General features: G+C 38.9%; 2 protein-coding genes across 3 annotated transcripts; one reads left to right on the plus strand and one right to left on the minus strand.

Annotated features, from left to right (window-relative positions):
- The first annotated feature begins 32 nt into the window (after positions 1-32).
- On the plus strand, positions 33-12,591 carry sass6 (SAS-6 centriolar assembly protein). 2 transcript variants are annotated; one of them, XM_034583344.1, is made up of 17 exons: positions 33-482; positions 3,479-3,539; positions 3,623-3,702; positions 3,796-3,900; positions 4,233-4,401; positions 4,570-4,647; positions 5,006-5,125; positions 5,386-5,577; positions 6,264-6,458; positions 7,108-7,197; positions 7,588-7,767; positions 8,391-8,472; positions 9,907-10,016; positions 10,241-10,344; positions 10,629-10,685; positions 11,034-11,125; positions 12,100-12,591. In XM_034583344.1, the coding sequence occupies exons 1-17, from the start codon at positions 421-423 to the stop codon at positions 12,150-12,152; spliced, it is 1,830 nt and encodes a 609-aa protein (XP_034439235.1). In that variant the 5' UTR covers positions 33-420; the 3' UTR covers positions 12,153-12,591. The 2 variants fall into 2 exon arrangements, with proteins under 2 accessions (XP_034439235.1, XP_034439236.1); XM_034583345.1 differs by lacking the exon at positions 10,629-10,685 and having other exon boundaries at positions 35-482.
- A 634-nt stretch (positions 12,592-13,225) lies between these two features.
- ahsg1 (alpha-2-HS-glycoprotein 1) lies at positions 13,226-17,027 on the minus strand. The gene is made up of 7 exons (XM_034583350.1): positions 16,786-17,027; positions 16,222-16,332; positions 16,001-16,085; positions 15,405-15,574; positions 15,055-15,171; positions 13,886-13,963; positions 13,226-13,756 (listed from the first exon to the last, which is right to left on the minus strand). Exons 1-7 carry the CDS (start codon positions 16,981-16,983, stop codon positions 13,361-13,363), a joined length of 1,155 nt encoding a protein of 384 aa, XP_034439241.1. The 5' UTR covers positions 16,984-17,027; the 3' UTR covers positions 13,226-13,360.
- Positions 17,028-19,233: the final 2,206 nt, after the last annotated feature.

Below are 19,233 nucleotides of genomic sequence, written 5' to 3' on the forward strand. Positions count from 1 at the left end.
TGTGTGTTTGTGCGTGTTTGTTTGCGTGTGTGCGCGTGTGTTTTTGTGTTAGGGACCTGAATGTGTCACATTTTTACATGCTATACTCCCAGTCACTAGGTGGCGGTGGAACGCTTTGACTTTCATCGTCATCGTCCGGATGAAGAAGATAATTCAGGTTCCGTTTCCAGGGCGGTTCACTTGGCGGGTGAAAGGCGCCAAATCCAAACTAAGAGAAAAACAATCAAGCCCTGCTGACTCGATGTGATGGAGACCACCGCCTCCTTTTAGCTTGACCCGCCTGTCATTAGCGTTAGCTGCCGGACGTTAGCTTTAGTCGCCTGTCATAAGCTCGAGCTGCCTCGCTTCCTAAATGTGTCTTTAACGTTAACCGCTGTTTGTGAACCACCCCAGTGAAAAGACTCGTCTAATAACACCAACATGGAGGAACTCTTCAGCAAAGTGTTACAGGTGAACGTGAGGTGCAGGGACTGCGAGGAAAGGTAAGATATCCCAGAGAGATGTCCAACTGCCTCTCTGCTGTATTCATGTGAGAAACAAACAGTTTGTATTCAGAGACAGAATGTTAATGTACACAATGACAGGAAAGGCCAGTAGAAACAATGGACACCACAAAACTCATTATTTTCCAAGTGTCCTTCTCCCACATTTAACCAGACAGTTCACCGCAGTCTCGTCGAACATGTTGATTATTTGAACTCATTTTCGGTTGTCCATTTCTAACCACTATTCACTGATCCCGACTGACAACGTCATGGTGTCACTGAGCGATGTGACGCAGAAGAGAATATCCACCAGGCTCTTTTAGGCACACTTTATCAATAACAGAAGATGGGTACAAAAGTCATATTTACAATATAAATTAACACATATTTCACCTGTGAAAGACAATGACGATAACGACCAACGTATTAAAACTGTATAAAAGTGAGAAATGTTGTGCTGCAGTTGTGAAAACATAATCACACCTCATGAGAACAGATGATTTAACCAGTTACTCATAGGACATAGGTTGTAAATGTTAAATTAACAGTAACCTGGAAGTTTGAATAGTTGAGCCATTAAAATAATATTTGAATACAAAATAAGGAACTTAGGAAAGAGCAAGAGTAAATAACTTTCAGACATAAGTATGAAGAGTTTCCAGACATGGTGCATTTTACCTTTTTTTTGGTATATATTTAAGAGACGTGACTTTTATTTGTATCATGTAAAAACTGTCCATACACTTGTTCACTCAGTTAGGAATCTTCCTAATCAAAATAGACCACAGCCTGAGATTGAAGCCACAATATAAACATCCATAATCTTGTATCACGATGAAGGACCAAAGAACCATGGTACACATGCACTGTTGTCCCTGCTGAGCTGTCCTTACTTTACTAATGGAACAAAGTCATATTTACAGCAGTGTGACATGTTACTGTTCTGGTTAGTTCATGATCTGAACTTCAGAATAAGTTGTGCTCGTTTAGTTAGCTGGGATGGATAATAACCCAGAGACTAGATTAAATTGGGTAATATACACACCGGACAAAACCAAATAAGACAATATATGAACTTAACCTTTGCATAAAGGGATAGTTCACCAAGTAAATGAAGAATCCACTCATTATCCACTCACCACTATGCCGATCGAGGGGTGGGTGAAGTATTTGAGTTTCAGGGGTAAACAGCGTTGGAGCCAAATCCAATACAATGAAGTCGATGATGACCACTTCTTCAAAACGTAACAACAGAAACAAACATAAAATGCCTCCATACTGCTCCTGTGGTGTCATCCAAGTGTCCTAAATGTCCTCGGATACCCTTCTTTGAAGCTGCATTTAGGCTTCATTTGAATATAAATGTCGGGCCTTGAAGAAATGGTCAACGTTTACTTCGATTGTTTTGGATTTGGCTGCAATGCTGTTTACCCCTGAAACTGCGAAAAGGTTTTGTGGACACAAACTCTTCAACCATCCCTCAATCGTCATAGTGGTAAGTAGAAATTTATTGAAATTTCTTTTTTGGGTGAACTATCACTTTAATAATCGAGGTCTAAACCAATCTGTAGATTTGGGCCCAATCCCATTTCACGCCTTTGCCCTACCCCAACCACTTGTTTTCGAGGGTTATCTTGCACCTTGAAACAGAGTAACAAGGGGTAGTGGTTGAAATCTTCCCCTACGAATTTGGACACCACTTAAAAAAGCCATTACAACATCAGTACTCGTTACGAAAACCCGTCACGTCATCAGTAGTTGATGTAAACAGACCTGACAGTTTTGCTGGGGATGTCATTGTATTAATATTGTTGAGATCTAAAATAACCACTGCTATTGTTTGCAGTTACTAAAGTGACAAACTTATTATATCCAAATTACATCTATGCTAATGCAGGTGAATCAATGACATTTGCTATTCATCCAATGGAAATTGAAAAGCTTGGATGCTCAGCACTATTTCATGTATAAATCATAGGTACACAGCTTCAGGCTACTAGCAGTGGTCTGTATACAACCCTGCCAGGATGCTTTGTTATTAGAGGAGCAGTTAAGTTCAGTAACTCGCTGGTTAAATCAAGTGCATCGTGTATATTCAAAGAGGGGGTGCGATATGAAATTATGTGAAAGTACGGGATTATCATGCAAAAAAGGTCGCTAGCATACTCTCGCTCTTTTTTTATTTTTAAGGTTGCTGTAAAAAAAAAAAAAGGCCATAATACATTGAATTGATATTAAACTAAGATATAACAATCATTATCGTATTTTTAAATCCTTATTAATGGAGAAAATACTACATTTTTGGGTCTCTCTCCCACCTGGCCGGTGATTCGCAGGCATTCTGAGTACCTCTTGGTTTGAAGCGATAGTGTGAAAAATCTCTGTTTCGAGGGCTATAGAGCCCTAAACGAAATGGGTTTGGGTCTTGGACTGATTGTTACTCCCCTATTCAGGATGTATCTTGCAACATTTAAGTTTGACAAATGTGAGATGACAGTTTGTCAGTTGTGACAGATCAATTTAGTTGTAACGTAAACCGTGACAAATTATATTATTGTTAGTGAGTTGCACTCGTTGTATAAAGTCCTGTGTCAATTGGTCTGATCTTGTGATGTCCATTCATAATTATATAATGTAAAACAGATTGCAGTAGTGGGAGAGGAATATCACATTTGTTTGAATGAAATATAGAGAAAAGAAAATCTGCCAAATTATTATCAAAACTGCCCATCTATGTTTGAATTAATTATTGTCAGACAAGTTCAAAGTTATTTGTACAGTAGGTGCTGTTTGAAGAACCATAATTTCTTTGTTTTCTGCCATGTCACATTATATAAATGATATTTTATTTATTAATTTATTTACTGGCCAGTACCATCAATCACCATAGCACAATCAAGGTTATGAAAGTTACAATGGGGGGTTTGATGGTAGTGGCAATGACTACGTACCATACGTACTGTTTTAAGAGGTTTAACCGTTTAATTTTGCAGGAAATCAAATATTCGTGTCATCATCAATCTTCAGTTGACAACAAGTCCAGTGCACAAACGGGTGAGTAGGATTTTTGTGAAAATAATCTAAATGAAGACGAGATGTCTTCCTGGTGACTGACCTGTTACTCTTGTTTCTGTTAGGATCTTCTCGTAAGACTAACAGATGATCTGGATCCATATTTTCTCTTCAACCTCTCTATATCAGAAGAAGATTTCCAAAGGTAAAGATTTACTTGTATAAGCTCAGTGTTTGAATGTAGGATGTCGTGAACAACGCTCACTGATGATTTATTTCTTTGTCATTGTCGGAGTAGTCTGAAAGTCCAGCAGGGGCTACTGATCGACTTTGCATCATTTCCTCAGAAGTTTATTGACCTGCTAAACCTGTGCTATTCTGAGCAAGAGTCAGAGAATCCAAGGTACGGTGAAATGCAAATGACACACAGTATTACATTGTTCAACTAAATCAATTTAGATCTAGATTCAAATTATTGATTTGTATCAGTCCTAATAATTCCATTGATTTGCATATAGTGCACAACATTTTCTTTTTTTTAAATTGCAAATAATACTGTGATAATCTGATTCTGATTAATGGTTTGTGACTGGTTGCTGAAGAGAACTTGACATGCACATGGTTCTTCATCTTAAATTTAATCTAGTGGTTGGAAAAATATTAGACACCTTTCAATATAATGTACTTCACTAAAACAACAACAGACCCTTAATGATTGTTTGTCTTTTTCCACAGGTTTCTCCTGCACTTGTCATGTCAGTCTTCAATGCTTGAAGGCCCTGCTAACTTCAGTGTTGTTGAGACAAATGCATTCAAACACCTGAATCACTTGTCTTTACGCCTTGTTCAAGGTTCTGACAAGGAGATTAAGGACTATCTGGCAGTGTGTCTCTCATCTCTGAAGGTTTGCTCATTCAACATAATTCATCCTCATAATACTGTCGGGCATTTTGACGTTTTCGTAGTCCCCTGTACAGAGTGTTACATGTGAACAAAGATTCAAGACACAATTTGGGCATGTTTTTTTCCCCCATGTGATGTTTATAAGGCCATGTCACCCCCAATCTTTCAGGTAGAGAAGCAGGCCCTGGAGACAAAGCTTAAGAAGACTGAAGACGATCTGTCCAGACAACTGAGTTATGCTCAACAGGTGTGCTGTCATTGAATGTGGTGTTTAAATACTTTTGTTGAATGTAGCACTGTTACAATGGTAACTCTAACTCATGAGCTGAGATATCCAAATCAGTGACTTGCTTATATAAAGTTCTAGATTTGGTGCAATAATCAAGGAGATGTTGACTGTATTAGATTTTGACTTCATATCAGTCTGCTCTTCTGTTCAAAAGTCATCCAACAAGTTTTAGCTACTTTGGTTACTAATCATGTTTGGACACAAATTTCAGTACTTTCATCACTGCCATTTAGGTTTCACTTTCATAAATTAGAAACATGGTAAAAGGTAAAAACCAAACACTAGCTATCCTAACATGTCTGAATTTCTCTCATAGACTCTATCTGAGAAGACTAAAGAGTTGGACAAACTGCGTTCAGAGTGGACATGTCAGAGCAGCTCTCTATCCAGCCGTCATTCTCAGGAGTTACAGTTGGAGAGAGAGAAGGCTGTAGAGGTAAGATCCCTATTTTATTTTTTCTTCTGAGGCTTGCTCCACAACAGAGATAATCTAAAAGTACACTGTTAGACATCATATAGGGATTTAACTGAATCTTTTTTTTATCACCGTAAATATGTTGACTAGTTTGCATTTGCAGGTTTTTTCGGAAAGCAGCCATTTATGTGGAATATACCAAGCTGATCAATGGCACACACGTGGATTATAGGGTTCTTAGACACTGTATTTATTTGGTATTTGTTCTTGATATTTTTCAGTTGCAAAGCAGGCTTCAGCAGCAGATTGAGCAGCTCCGTCAGGACTTGGAGAGCTCTCACAAAAAGAGTAGCCAGCAGCTTCACAGCAGAGTGACAGAGCTAGAGGCCTCCTGCAGAGAGCTGACAGAGAGGAAATACAAGAACGAGTCTTCCATCAGAGACCTGAAGATTAAACTAGTCGGTGCAGAGGAGGTAAGTGAACAAGGACTCCATATGAGGGATGACTTTTCATCCTGAGATATTTGTATTCTGGGGACTCTTTACCAACGATGCCGTGGACACCCACATCTGCTTCATAATTGGGTCCTATCAGTAAGGGGCAGTCTGTCCCTTATTCGTCAAGTTTCTATCACATGCCTCAAATAGGTGCTACACTACTGAGTTGGAAAACAAATATTCATGAAGAGAGTAAAGGGTAATGGGCCTTAGATGGATCCTTGAGGAACACCTTTATCAACTATCGAAGGATTTAAAATTATTAACAACTAGAAGGGCACTCTGAAAGCACATACCTCCACCAAGGCTGATTGGCCGATTTATCACCATAGTGCATTTTAAAATCAGATGCCTATACCAAGAAAGAAAAAATCCAATTCCAACTCAGATGTGTGCCTCTTTTTTTCTTGTTCAAAATCTAAATATTCTCTTATCAGAAAAATATTTTACATAGAGAAACTTAGACTATAATCTCATATAGCCTCGAATGAACATGTCCACTGTTGCTGATATATGGAGAAAATATATTAAATGTGCAAAGGGAGAATTTTGGCATCGACTGGATAGCAAAGTATTAGTTCTCTTGACATCCCCATGTCTGTTGCAGTGTTTATTTGACTTGTGGGATTGTGTTCCTGCTCCTATGTGTGTTACCTCTGTAGGAATGCCAGCGCTCAAAGCAGCAGGTTCTGTCGCTGAGGAGGGAGAACAGCACTTTGGATACAGAGGTCCATGAGAAAGAGCGTTTAGTGAACCAGCTGCAGATGAGAGTGGCTGTTCTAGACCAGGAAATCAAAGATAAGGATCAGCTGATGCGCCGCACAAAAGAGGTGCTGGAAGCCACTCAGCAGCAGAAGGTAAGAAATGCATTCCCGGCCCACTTTACTGTATACTTTATAATATTTCCTGATCCTATGGCAGACACACAACCTACTACTATCACGTCACCTGAGACACTTTAATACCAGGTCTGAAGACACATGCATACGTTAATACCAGGTCTGAAAGTTTAGATACGTGTCGCCTCCAATTAGTTTGTTTTAAACTTGTTCAAAACTGTTCACTATTAGTATAATAATGCATGTCTGTGCCTTCATTTAAATGAGCATTGACACTGCCTGCAGAGGAGAGAAGAGAGGGGAAAGATGGCAAGGCAAAGATACCCATTCAGAAGCACTGAAATTCCATTAACAATAACATTAACTCATTATCAACCAATAAAATATTGGCTACTAATATATATCCAAAGCCAATTATTGTATATCTTATTCCTCTATGGCATAGAGCTCCATCGTCCAAAAACGAGTAAAAGCGCATCAACCGCACTGTTGCATTAAGTGACATACTGTATAACCATGAACACATGCTGTAGCTTAGTTTGAATCAATCTCACAAATGCCCTTCTACTGCACAAAATCATTAGTGTACTTAAAATGAATTCATCCACAGCTGAAAATAGTCCCATACGAAGTCCCCATTTCTTCCTGTTTCTGTTTCTGTTCTCAGGAATCAGTAGAAGAAAATGCTGAAAGTAAAGAGCTTCAGATGAAAAAACTTGAAGCAACGCTGAAAACACTATCTGAGGAGCTTATAAAGGTTTGTGAGGCTGCATGCAGCGTGTCCATCTGCTGGTGTAATTTAACACCAAAACTGAACACATGATGGGATAATTTATTATCTCTTTATGACAAACATTACAATCGTAGACCAACACTCTGAGGTGTTCCTGTGTCCTGTATGATCCATGAACCAGATTTAGACTTTTCATAAAGGGGGGATGTAATTTGTAATGCTGCTCAACTCAATTGCATTAGAGAGGTGTTTCTGTCCTTTAAACTAGTTTCATTGATATAAAGGTGCCTGACAAATTAATAGAAACAGTTGTTGATGATGTAACTTTTAAACTGGCAACTAAGTATGGGACTGTGCCTAATGTTTGAATATGGTCCAGTTCAACCTTTTATTTATTTTATTATTTTTATCCAGGCGAATGGTATCATTAAGAAGCTGCAGGGGGAGGTTCGAGGCCTAGTTGGAAAAATAAAAGTCAAAAACACTGTGACCGTGTCACAGGAGAAGGTCCTGCAGGACACATCTGAGAAACTTCAGAAAGTGGAGAAAGATCTACAGAGCGCTCAGCAGCAGGTCATCACCAAGGACGAGCAGGTATGTCTTCAAATCATGAAAAGGAATTTTAATTGCTATTGGATAACTTCCAACCCAACATTTATTTTTCACTAGTCACAATTTTAAGTCATTAGTTGATATTGAGTTAGGTCACAGTCAGATTATATTTATTTTGCCTAGTATCAAAAATCAAACATTTGCGTCTCGGGGCTGAGCCAACTGTACAGAACAGGACAGGGGAGGGCCTACCGTGAAAACTTTCTGGATTTTTTTTTACCACTGTGGTGGTATTTCTTCCATTCCTCCTGCTGGCCAGTCCAACTACGACGCATGGGTCTGTGGGTTTTTGAGATAGTCAGTGAGAGAGGGGCTCAGTGACTCAAGCAAAACACTAGAGATATTTTACATAATAAGAACAGTCTAGTCTAATTAAAGTTACACTGAATCCGTAGCAGGAAAAACAAACCTACTTACACATCTGTCCTGTGTTGTGAAAATCAGAAACCAAGAGAGAGACATTAATCTTCTGTTAGTAACTCCCATCTTTGTATTAATTCATCACTATACTGTAAGTTCTCCTCCTACATAGAAGAACTAGTCCAGTTAAAAGAAATGAAACTGATTTGAATGAATTTGATAACAATATTCTATGTATTTTACAGGTGTCAAAACTGAAGGAGCAGTTGGAGATGACAGTACAGAAGCTAAATGAAAGCAGAGAAGTGTTGAAAACTAATGAGAATGGTAAGGATGCTTGTGTCCCAACAATCGCTGGATTTAAAAACATTTTTTACAACATAAGTCAAACTTCTGCTTGGAATAACAATTGTCTGACAATTTTGACACAAGTTTACTTCTTTAAAAAAAAAAATCACACAATCATCCACACGTGTCACTGATGTGTCCATTAGTCTAAAACATTGTGACTCATCTCAGAAGATGAACAGAAAAATCTCTTACCAGAAACAATTCCTTCATGATTCTGAATAATATGTAAGCCACCTTCAGCAGCTCATGGGGACATTCTCCCATCACATTGCGATTATATAGTGTCATGGAAAAACTGAGATCTATTTACATAATAAAAACTGATCTTAATAAATGCATTTTCCAAATTAATGTATGTATGGACTATAACACTATTTCATTAGATCATATTTTAATGGTCAATAAAAAGAGGAATTATATAAAGAATGTACAAATAAAATAATGCATTATTAAGACTTCAAATTTAAGAGAAGTTTAAAAACAACTATCAAAAGTACATAATTAAAAATGACAATTTCAAAATTAAAGTGAAAATCTGAAGTAAAAAGAAGGATTTTGACCTGGAAACATACAGGAAGGACCCTGCGGTTTAATAAGGGGGTGCAATGGGTCCTGACAAAAGAGTGACAGAAATGTTTTTTAAACTTTTTTTGATTAGTTGTCATTGATCCTTCCTCTTAAATATAAATGTGTTCTCAGGTAAACACTGAAGGAGTTGTTTTAGTTAGAAAATATAATTTAAGATAAACTTTTGTCATGATATCTGATATTTCGGGATGAATATAAATAAAATGAGCAGGAAAAAACAAGGCTGTCATTGTTTCATTTTAAATAAAATAAGCCACAGAGCCAAAACAGCTCAAATGTGTCGCTGTCTAAAATATAATTGAAATTGTATGGCTGATAATCGATCAGGCATTATAGCCTGAAACCACACAAGCAAAATAATAGCAATATTCATGTTTTTGTGAACACAAGGACAACACTACTACTTAATAAATAAAAAAAGAAAACACTGTCAATTCCTAATGTTACATTTGGACATTTGGATTATCTAATGTTTTATATAAATCCCATCTTTATTTCAGGTCTCTATTGATAGAAATGTTTTTACTTTACTTTTTTAATTAAAAGTATTTTTTCTACTGTTTTACTTCTTCTTTCTGGCCTCTAAAATAATGATTTAGTCTGCTGTACTTATTCATGGTTTATAGGTGAAATGGTTGAATTTGTTTGTGACAAAAGAAATAAGAAAAAATGGTGTCTTCTTGTCACCAAACCGAAGAGACAGTTTGAAGAGGGTATATCACAAACTCCGATCATTACATTAGAATGTTAAAGAATGAGGTTCAAGGTGCCATGTCAGTTTTGTTTCACTCTCATCTCTGTATCATTTCTCTTTTTCCACAGTTATAAATTGGCTGAACAAGCAGCTGAATGAAAAGCAGCTGTCCAGAAATCCACAGCCTCCGGAATGTGTGGGGAATCCTTCAGTTTTATCCACAACCACTGGACTAAGGGTAGGACGTACTAGCTGTGTCACAGGCCGATAAACTCTTTGTTGGCTTTGTCCCTTCCACTTGCTCAGTTTTAAGCATACAATCATCATGTAATAACACATATCAAATACAGCTGTTTTCAAGTAAATTTTGATATATTAGTGATGTCTTATATTTGCATTAAGTTTTGTATTTGTATAATTTAACACTGAAACCAGTTAAAGGCATCATTGTATTTTTTTCAGGCTCAGTTTTATCCTCAAACGGTCAAACCGACTGTATCTCCTGGGATGCCGGTGGATGTCACCCCTGCTGAACAGCGAGCAGTGCAGCCAGCCAGCAGACAGATGTGAGTTTCATCTTTCAGACCAAGAGCTGGTGATGTGTGACCAGTTATGTATCGATCAGGTCAGCTTTTTAGATATTTGGCTAGTATCAGACGGCTCAAAAAAATGAAAAGGACTGCTTTAAATAACATGCAATGCCTTCTGTGTTGAATGGCATACAATATATTAGATTGGGGTGGTTGTGGTTTAGGATATGAAGAGGGTTGCCCACTAAAAAGAAGGTTGCCCCTTGCCCTGACAGTGTATGAATGGTATGTGATAGAGAAGCATTGTCTCTGTCACACAGAGGTTGCAGGTCGTCTGATTCTCTGACTGTGAGTGATCTGCATTTCCGCAACATAAAGTAACCAACATCTAATACACACCTCTTTTCGCATTCAGACTACAATTACTAATTCACCTGGCCTGTCTTAGCTCATCAATTTTCAATTGTGGTTTTGATAATAGGGTTCACCGACATTTTTCACTTGGTTGTATCCTTAGTTTTTGTTTGTCTCAAAAATGGCGATCAGAGTTGGATTGTGAATTATGGTATTTTTTTGTGGGTCGGGCTGTGTAGGTTGGCTCAATGTAAGAAATAAAATCCTTCAGTGTAAAGAGGACTTAGCAATGCCACTACTGTTTAGTTCTTAAGCGTTAAGGCTGGTAGTCTGACTTAGTGTTCCTAAAGCGCATATGTTTTTCTCTTCAGTGGTGACTACCCAGGTCTGGATTCGAAGTACTTTGAGAGGAGAGATGACAGCATCCCAATCTACGGTCTGTCGTCTAATCTGCTTCACAGAGGTAAAACTCATCAGCTCTTCACCTTCTATGTAAAGTACCTTGAGATAATGTATATTATGATTTGGCGCTATACAAATTGAATTGAATTAGAGTACTGCATTGACTGTAAGCTACAGAATATTCAGCATAAACAGTAAATGCTGGTTTCAGGTGACTGATTTCTAATGTCAGTATTGATAGTTCGAGGCCAGTGATGCTGGTACAAGGTATAGTCTGTTCAAGATGCTCACTGTGTCAGGCAGGTGGTTATTGAATTATTAATCCTCGCTGTGACATAACAGACAAGCACATTGCTCCCCAGTAACAGTTTGCTGTCTTTTACAACATATGTGGAAAAGACTTCCACTGACAAAAATCTAAACAAACATGGTGTCCTAAGTGGTGTCGATGATAAAACCTCTCCTCGGTTTCATAGTTCCATCATCATTTTTCTTTCACTTCACTGTGTTAGCATCTCTGTGCAGTTTTAAATCTTCCGCCTGTGCGCTGTCAGCTGTGCTCCTATTGGTCAAGGTCACAGAGGTGATTGACGCTCCCGATGCTTACTGATCATTTCTGAACTTACCCGACGCCATATGTTTTCTGGGTTGAGCTGTAATCTGGCTGACATTGTGTAGTCTGACCCCGGCACAAGTGATCAGTGTAGTTTGCTTTTTCCATACGACTTCATGCATTTGATAGCGAACTTTGAAAGCTGAGTGGTTGTACAGAGTTAAAACAATATTTAACAACGTACTGTCAGACCTCAAGTGAAGGCAAGTTGTTTCCTCCTGGTCTGAACAGACCCTGGAAGCTGCAGTCTGCTGTCATAGCCACCTCCTGGCACCTCATGCATGCATCTTTGAAGTATTGACACAAACACACCTAGCCTTTTAGTTTGTAGTATAATGCAAATTTGGAAGTTTTATGGAAATAAAAGAAATTAATCAGATAATTGAAATGAATCCTCCATTTCTTTAAATTTTTCTTTTCAGAGTTCACTCAGCAAACAAAGCCTCCTGTAGCTTCTGCTTACTTCTCTGCCTGAAGGAGGAACTTCTAGATTCAAGGACTGAAAGACTTTCAACTCAAGGTGGAAGCAAAACCATAACTGTTTGTCTTCAGCTCGTTTACAGAACTTTTACTGACCTGCTGTGCTACATAAACTTGTTTTTTGGTGGCTGTTGTTGATGTTTTAATTTATTTGCCAATGATCTACATGTCTGTCTTCTCATTTGTTGGTCAGATAAATGCTGTTAAGACTGGTAGATTCCAATTATCATGAAGAATGTATTTGTCTTCAAATGTCTTCTTTCGCATACACTGCATTATTTGCCATCTTTAAGTATTTATTTTATTTGTTTCTGTAGTATTTCTGTTATAAAGTGTAATAAACAGATGTCCATCCTCATTGTTGTTTACAGTAATTTCATTGATTGATGTAGTCTCTCTTTAAGCCTCATCAAATTTAAAAAATATGTGAGGTGGAAATATTGGTGGTGTTCAATGTTTACCATCTCATTGCTGTGTCATCTTACTCTTTCATTTAAAGAAGTGTTGGCAATATAACAACTTATACAGAAGAGCTCTGATTGCAGCTCTAAAACACTTGTGACATGGAATCTACTTGTTAACTCAGGAAACCCTGTTTGTGAAACACGTGGCAAAATGGAAGTCATTAACTATTGGAGGGGGTCAATGTGTAACAACTAGCCAAATATAAAATTCATAGTCCAAAAAATAGAATGCAGCATATTACCAGAAAGTTGAGGTGGTCCGTCTTATGATAAAAAAAAAGAAATTCCCTCTGTGGTCCTTTGCCAGCCCTCCCCTCCTCTGGGCCTTAGTGGGACTGGCCATCGGGCCCACCAGGATAAGTCCAGGTTGGATGTTAAAGAATTAACTTTGTTTTCTATTTCTTATTTGCTGACCCTTTTGCCTGCCTGTAATTACATAATTTTCAATAAAATAAATGATGCCACAGATATATTTATGTAATCTGGTTATGTAGGCCTATGTGGTGGCTATAGTATCCTGATTCATACCCCACACTCTGTATATATCTGTTAATAATTGAGACATTCTGAGTAGTGTTCTACAAAACGAAGCCGGTCATTGGAAGAAGTTCGAATGACAGACCTTTATACTTTATTGTACATGTTCTGTAAGATGTTAGGACTCAAACCATTCTTGTATGCGTTAGAGACTCTTCGAGAAGTCTTCTGAACAGTGACTGTCATATATTGGTGTTGTGTTTCAGGGCCTCTCAAGTGTTGGGATTTGGCGGGGTTCAGGTAAAGGCTTGGGACAAATGGGGTGGAGAACTGGGTCTGGGTTGGCCAAGATTCCATTGCAGGGACTGATGAAGAAGGTGAGCCCTCTTTCTTCATTAGGTGGGCCTTTAGCATGGGGTGGGGGTCCTTGACTGCCAGCAAAGGAAGGAGGGCCCTGACCATGATCATGAGCATGGGGTGGGGGTCCTTGACTGCCAGCAAAGGAAGGAGGGCCCTGACCCTGACCATGATCATGAGCAGGGGCTGGGGGTCCGTTACCGCCAGCTGAGGGATGATGACCAGTGGGGGAAGGTTGGCCAGCAAGATGAGGGCATTTACACTGGGGCTCCGTCTCACCCGGGCCGAGAGCAGTTGTGTTCTGTTCAGGAGAACAAACATGAGTGAGTTGAAGTGTGTAACTATATATAACCTCAGATATCTGATCATGGGGTTTTACAAGACACACCACAGGATTGGGGGAGCATTCATGTTTAGAATATGGACTCACCAATGCGGGATAGTATTCACAGTCAACAGACCGAAGTCCAGCTCCATTTGAATAAGATGATCTGCAGAAAGCGTGACGCTTCAGAGGGAAGAGAGAGAGACAATGAGACGAATGGGACACTGAAACACAGAATGATCGAAATATTCACCATCAAACTCAAAGACGTACTGTTACTACTGTATATTGGAATACAAGGCACTGCCTATAGCGCTCATTCAAGACTTTCATACCACTGTGGGGATCATGGACATGGATATTCAAAAAAAAAACTCAAAAAATATATATAGAAAAAGAACAAAACAACAATAAATAAACACTTTCAATGTGAAACATAAATTACCAAATGATTTCCGAAAATAAGTAGGGAGAAGCAACAATGCTTGTACAGCCTCACACCTAATCTATATCAATACATCAATAATTCAATTCATCACATACTACTACTCCTACTACTGCTAATACTGTTCCTACTACTAATACAAATAGCACAAAGTCTTCAAAGTGCTTCACAGTAACTAAAATAAAACAATGAGAGAAAAACAATAATTACATGACATCTAAACTCTAGTGCCTCTGTGTGATAATCCCAGGTGATCTGTAGTTTCAGAAATAATCAAACCCTGAGTAAAAATATTAGAAACACTTGTGTCTCAGTTTGCATTCTTTACTACTTGCTACTTTACTTTCATACTGACTTGCTATTTTGAGTTATATTTTATTAAATTGTCAGATTTCAATCGAGCGATTCTACAGTTTTAGCAGAGACAGAAGAAATAGACATGATCACACCACTTTAACCAATCAGGTTTTAGACTGAGGCCGCCCACCCAATTAACATAAGGACACAGAAATATGAAAATAATGTAGAAATACAGACATAGCGTTTTCATCACAAACTGTATTCATGCTTATGTCGTTTTTTCCCTTTCATATGTTCCCAGCCAGTTCTTGTATGTATGTTTAAATATATGTTTCAATTAAATTGTTTTGAATGAGCAGTTGCAAAGTTGTGCCCTCACATAAACTGTGATGTCATCAATGACCTAAAATGCTTGAGACCGCCTTGTGTTTAAAGTCTGCATGAATTCTGCTCTCTTATCAGTTCAGTGCACTGTCTGTGTGGGGCGGTACATCCTCCCAAAACCTCTGTGTGTAAGAGTTGTACTTACGGCTCGGTCAGGGCAGAGGGGGTCGCATGCTTCAATGGCAATTCTGGATCCCATTATGCAATGAGTCTCCACAATTACGAACTCAGAACTGTAGTACATCCCCTGCGACGACATGTACTGAGAGAGGAGGAGGTCAGAGTAAATCAGGGAAACATGCAGGGTTTAAAGGGATGGGATACAGATGTGCTGCTGTGTGATACTCAAATTTGGTATGGCACTTGTCAATGCAAATTTTCAGGTCAGTGGCCAGGGTTTGATTAAGGTTGGCAAGTAGTGCTTATGTTTAGACTAGGTTGTGTGTGTGTGTGTGTGTGTGTGTGTGTGTGTGTGTGTGTGTAAATTCTTTGTACCCCACTCAACACCCGTCCCACTTCCTGCAGGATGTAGAAGCGCTCGTTGGCACTGTTAACGTTCTCTTCGTGCACAGCTTTTTCAACAGCTTTGAGACCCTCAGGGCTGTGGAGTGGGATCAGCACGGGACAGTCAGGGCACAACAACTGCATATCCTTGTTGGTTGTCACTACATACACACACACACACACAGAATGCTTGTTGTGAATCAACCGGCTTTCTCACTTGTTTGTGAGGTGAAATATGATGATAACTGCACAGCCTTGTTTCACAGTGAGAAAGTGTATGTGTTTTTATATATACTCACACAATAAATAACCCTTTTCATAGAGAAAGTGAGGGTGTGTCAAAGGGTGAATGGCAATAACTACTGTAACGCGCTTTGAGTGGTCACCAAGACTAGAAAAGCACTTTGTAAATAGAACATTTCTGGGAACAATCAGTACAGAGCTTAAAAGTAGATACTTTTTTTTTCTGATTCTACTTGAATCAAAACATAGTGGAGTGGACCTGGCACTTGATGCAAAAAAAACTAAAAGTGGAGAACTGTTCTATCTGGTGCTGGGTTCGGATACAATTAAGAAGAGAAGCGCACCTTGTCGCGTGTCACAGTCATATCTGGTGACATTAGCATTGCCATCTTTTACAGCCATCATGACGGTGCAGTGTGCCATCACGTCCTGCAGGGAAACAGAGACAGTAAACTGTAGATACCTTAAAGCGTCTTTTGAAGAAAGTCAAGATCCTGGATAAAAGATGATAGCATAAGGTTCATAAAGGGGCACTAGTTTAAATAAAAAGTGGTTTCGCATTTACACGCTCAGTTTCATGACGGGTCTCACAGTCCTCAAAGTGTTTGGGGTTGATAGAGTGACACTTTGACTCCAGAAGGTCCAAGTGTAACTCAATGGTACATCCGTCCTCAACCTGGAAACAACAGAGAGGAAATCACTCTTATTGAGGTAAATGAAGCTTTTCATGTCCCCACAGAATTGCCAACAGTCTCATGTTCTCGCCACTCAGACATTGTGCTTGTCATGTATAGCCAATGGAATATAATCATTAAAATATGCATTAGACACATAACATCTCAATGTCCAAAAACACATTCTTCCCCAGACCTCCTTATGTGCTCCCACACATTTTCTACTCACTCCATTCCTGCAGGTAGGGCTACAGTGTACAATTAATAAGTAATTGCACATCTTATTTAGAAATTTAACATTAGAATCTACAATGTCGAAGTAAAAGGACAACAATACAGTCTGAGCTGGTGTGAGAGTAAATTTGTTGTTAAATCTAAATAATAAATATTTTCACAGGACCACAACCTCAAAGTCAAACCTAAAGAAAACGGTTCTCCTTTTCTGGTTCCAATACCTTTTCCGTTTTGTTCTCCTTGATCTCACTGAGCCGGAACTTGTAGCCATGGTTGTGGTGCTCGTTGATGTCATGTACTGCCAGACGTGCCGCCGCAGCACTGTGATCCTCACTGCACATCAACAGCTCCAATACTGGAGCAGCGCGGCAGAGCAGCACCACTGAGGCCAGCAGCACCAGGACATTTAATGCCTTCATCGTGCAGAGGAGAGAGATAGCACTGACCACTGCAGCCAGGCATGTTATATAGACATGGACAGGTTAACGAGAGCCAGTGGGAGGCAGAGAGAGTGGCAAACAGGAGGAGCGATAAGGGGCTGGAGGGAGATAGGAGACAGAAGAAGTGGAGCATGAGGACAAGACCACAGCACTGTCAAGAAGAACAAACAGAGACTTTAACCTGAGCAGCTCAGCTTGTTTTGGAACCCTGTCAGTCTCTTCAGCCTTTTCCTGCCACTATACAAGCACTTTACTTGATACGATGCATTCACAGCTTCATAACTTCTCATGTTGCACTTGTTCTACATACTGTAAGAGCACTACTACACCCAGTGAGAGTCATGTTGGCTGGGACGCTGTCGAGCTGCCACAGCCGACCCAAATACATTTGACCGTTTTCTGTGCTTTGGTGCAGAAGCTGGTCAGGTGAAATCTGCCTGGTCTTTACTGAGCAATAATTACTCATCACAGAACTCTGCATCGCCACCACGACCACTATTCAGCTTTTTGCACCCATATGAAAAATCTAATGTTTCCCGAAGTGTCTTCTTTTTGCCACTTTTTTAATCACCTGATGCATTTTTGATAAAAATAATCAGCATATCTTTGCAATGGACACTTATAATATGTGCCATACACCAGTTAGCGTTCCAAACAGCTGCCACCATCGGGAGCTGATTGAACGTCACTTTCTATCTTTCAAGACCTCAGGAAGTCAGGTGAGGTGGTATGAAGAGTGATGCTCATGGTCACTTTCAGTTTCCAGTTGCAGTTTGGTTGAGTTCAGGCACGAAAAATTTGGTTTAGGCTACAATGCTACTTTGTAGGTTTAGAGAAAAATCATTGTTTGCGATGATTACAACAAGACTACTTGATATACAATATGTCTACTCACATATTCTACCATTATTGGCAATAACTCCTCCATTTCAATTATCGTTGCTGCTCCCTTCATTTCTATCTGTTTTTTCTTATGTATAAATACTTTAAACACTGACACACCTTCCATTATGTTAAAAACTGTTTCTTCTAATCAATGCTGTAAAAATTGTAATTTTGTTGATGTGTTCAGTTTCAGTGCACTTCTGTCCGTCCTGGGAGAGGGATCCCTCACATGGCTCTGTCTGAGGTTTCCATGTTTTTCACCTGTTAATAGTTTTTTGGGTACTTTTTCCTTCCTCTTGTTGAGGGTTAAGGGCAGAGGATGTCACACCTTGTTAACCCATATAAGACAAATTGTGATTTGTGAATATAGGCTTTACAAATAACATTTGATTGATTTATTGATAAAATAGGTCCTTTCTTAATATTAACCTGCTAGAAAACCTCTCTGCCATACAGAACCTTTCCCATGTGACATATTGAAGTGTGCAGGAAAGACTAAAATCTGGGGCCTTTATTTTATTGTCTCCATCAAGGAGGTTATTTTCTTCTCCATGTTTTGTACGTCTGTCTGTTTTTTAGAAAGATCACATATACAGTAATACTGGACGATTAACACGAGAGTTGTTAATGTTGTAAGGCTGACATGTAACCCATTCAATTTTGAATCAGGGGACAGGATTTTTTTCTCACTTTCATTAATATGTGGCAACATTTCAACATTTTCATGGATTTCACAGAAAATAATTCATCGCTCTTGATGAAAAAAGCAGCATTAAGGGGACTGACGAGTGAGTGAGTGAAATTTGGTGCAGATCCAAATTAAATTCTGGATTTTGTGAATTTAAATGTGGTTTTATAAGGGGACTCTATGGCCCGTGTTTTTATTTATTAGTTACTTTATTATTATTGTCATTTTCTTTTAGCATTTCCTATAGAAACTATGATTGTAATACAACTGTAAAATGTACTCAATTATTTACATTTAAGGGTGAATTAGTCAAGTAAAGCTGTAACCTTCATTCATTCACACATCTGGGTAACTCCACTTTGGGTAAATAACAGCTAATGTTGCAGTTTCGTGAACTTAAAAAGCTAAGCCATGATTTATTTATCATACAGAGTAACTTCAATAACTGACCTGGCTGAAGATAGGACAGAACTCGTTAGTCAGGAGAATGATACTGACAACAACATAATGTCAAGGTTAGGAGTTATACCAGGGACTGAAAAATAAATATGTACAGAGTGTCAGCAATGGGATGATGTGAGAATCAGGCTCCCACATTTAATCATTATCCAGGAATCGACCACATGTCATTTTTCTGGCTACATATAAATCATCTG

Source organism: Hippoglossus hippoglossus, chromosome 4 (assembly GCF_009819705.1).
Source record: "Hippoglossus hippoglossus isolate fHipHip1 chromosome 4, fHipHip1.pri, whole genome shotgun sequence".
Taxonomy (NCBI): Eukaryota; Metazoa; Chordata; class Actinopteri; order Pleuronectiformes; family Pleuronectidae; genus Hippoglossus; species Hippoglossus hippoglossus.

Bases quoted from the DNA above. Each gene is read 5' to 3' on its own strand.
- sass6 (XM_034583344.1), top strand. From the start codon at position 421: ATGGAGGAACTCTTCAGCAAAGTGTTACAGGTGAACGTGAGGTGCAGG. The intron at 3,703-3,795 runs GTAAAGATTTAC...TTGTCGGAGTAG, and splicing joins TCAGAAGAAGATTTCCAAAG to TCTGAAAGTCCAGCAGGGGC. The intron at 7,768-8,390 runs GTATGTCTTCAA...TGTATTTTACAG, and splicing joins TCATCACCAAGGACGAGCAG to GTGTCAAAACTGAAGGAGCA.
- ahsg1 (XM_034583350.1), bottom strand. From the start codon at position 16,983: ATGAAGGCATTAAATGTCCTGGTGCTGCTGGCCTCAGTGGTGCTGCTC. The intron at 15,172-15,404 runs GTACAAAGAATT...CTCCTCTCTCAG, and splicing joins TGGGACGGGTGTTGAGTGGG to TACATGTCGTCGCAGGGGAT. The intron at 13,757-13,885 runs GTGAGTCCATAT...TCTCCTGAACAG, and splicing joins GTGAATACTATCCCGCATTG to AACACAACTGCTCTCGGCCC.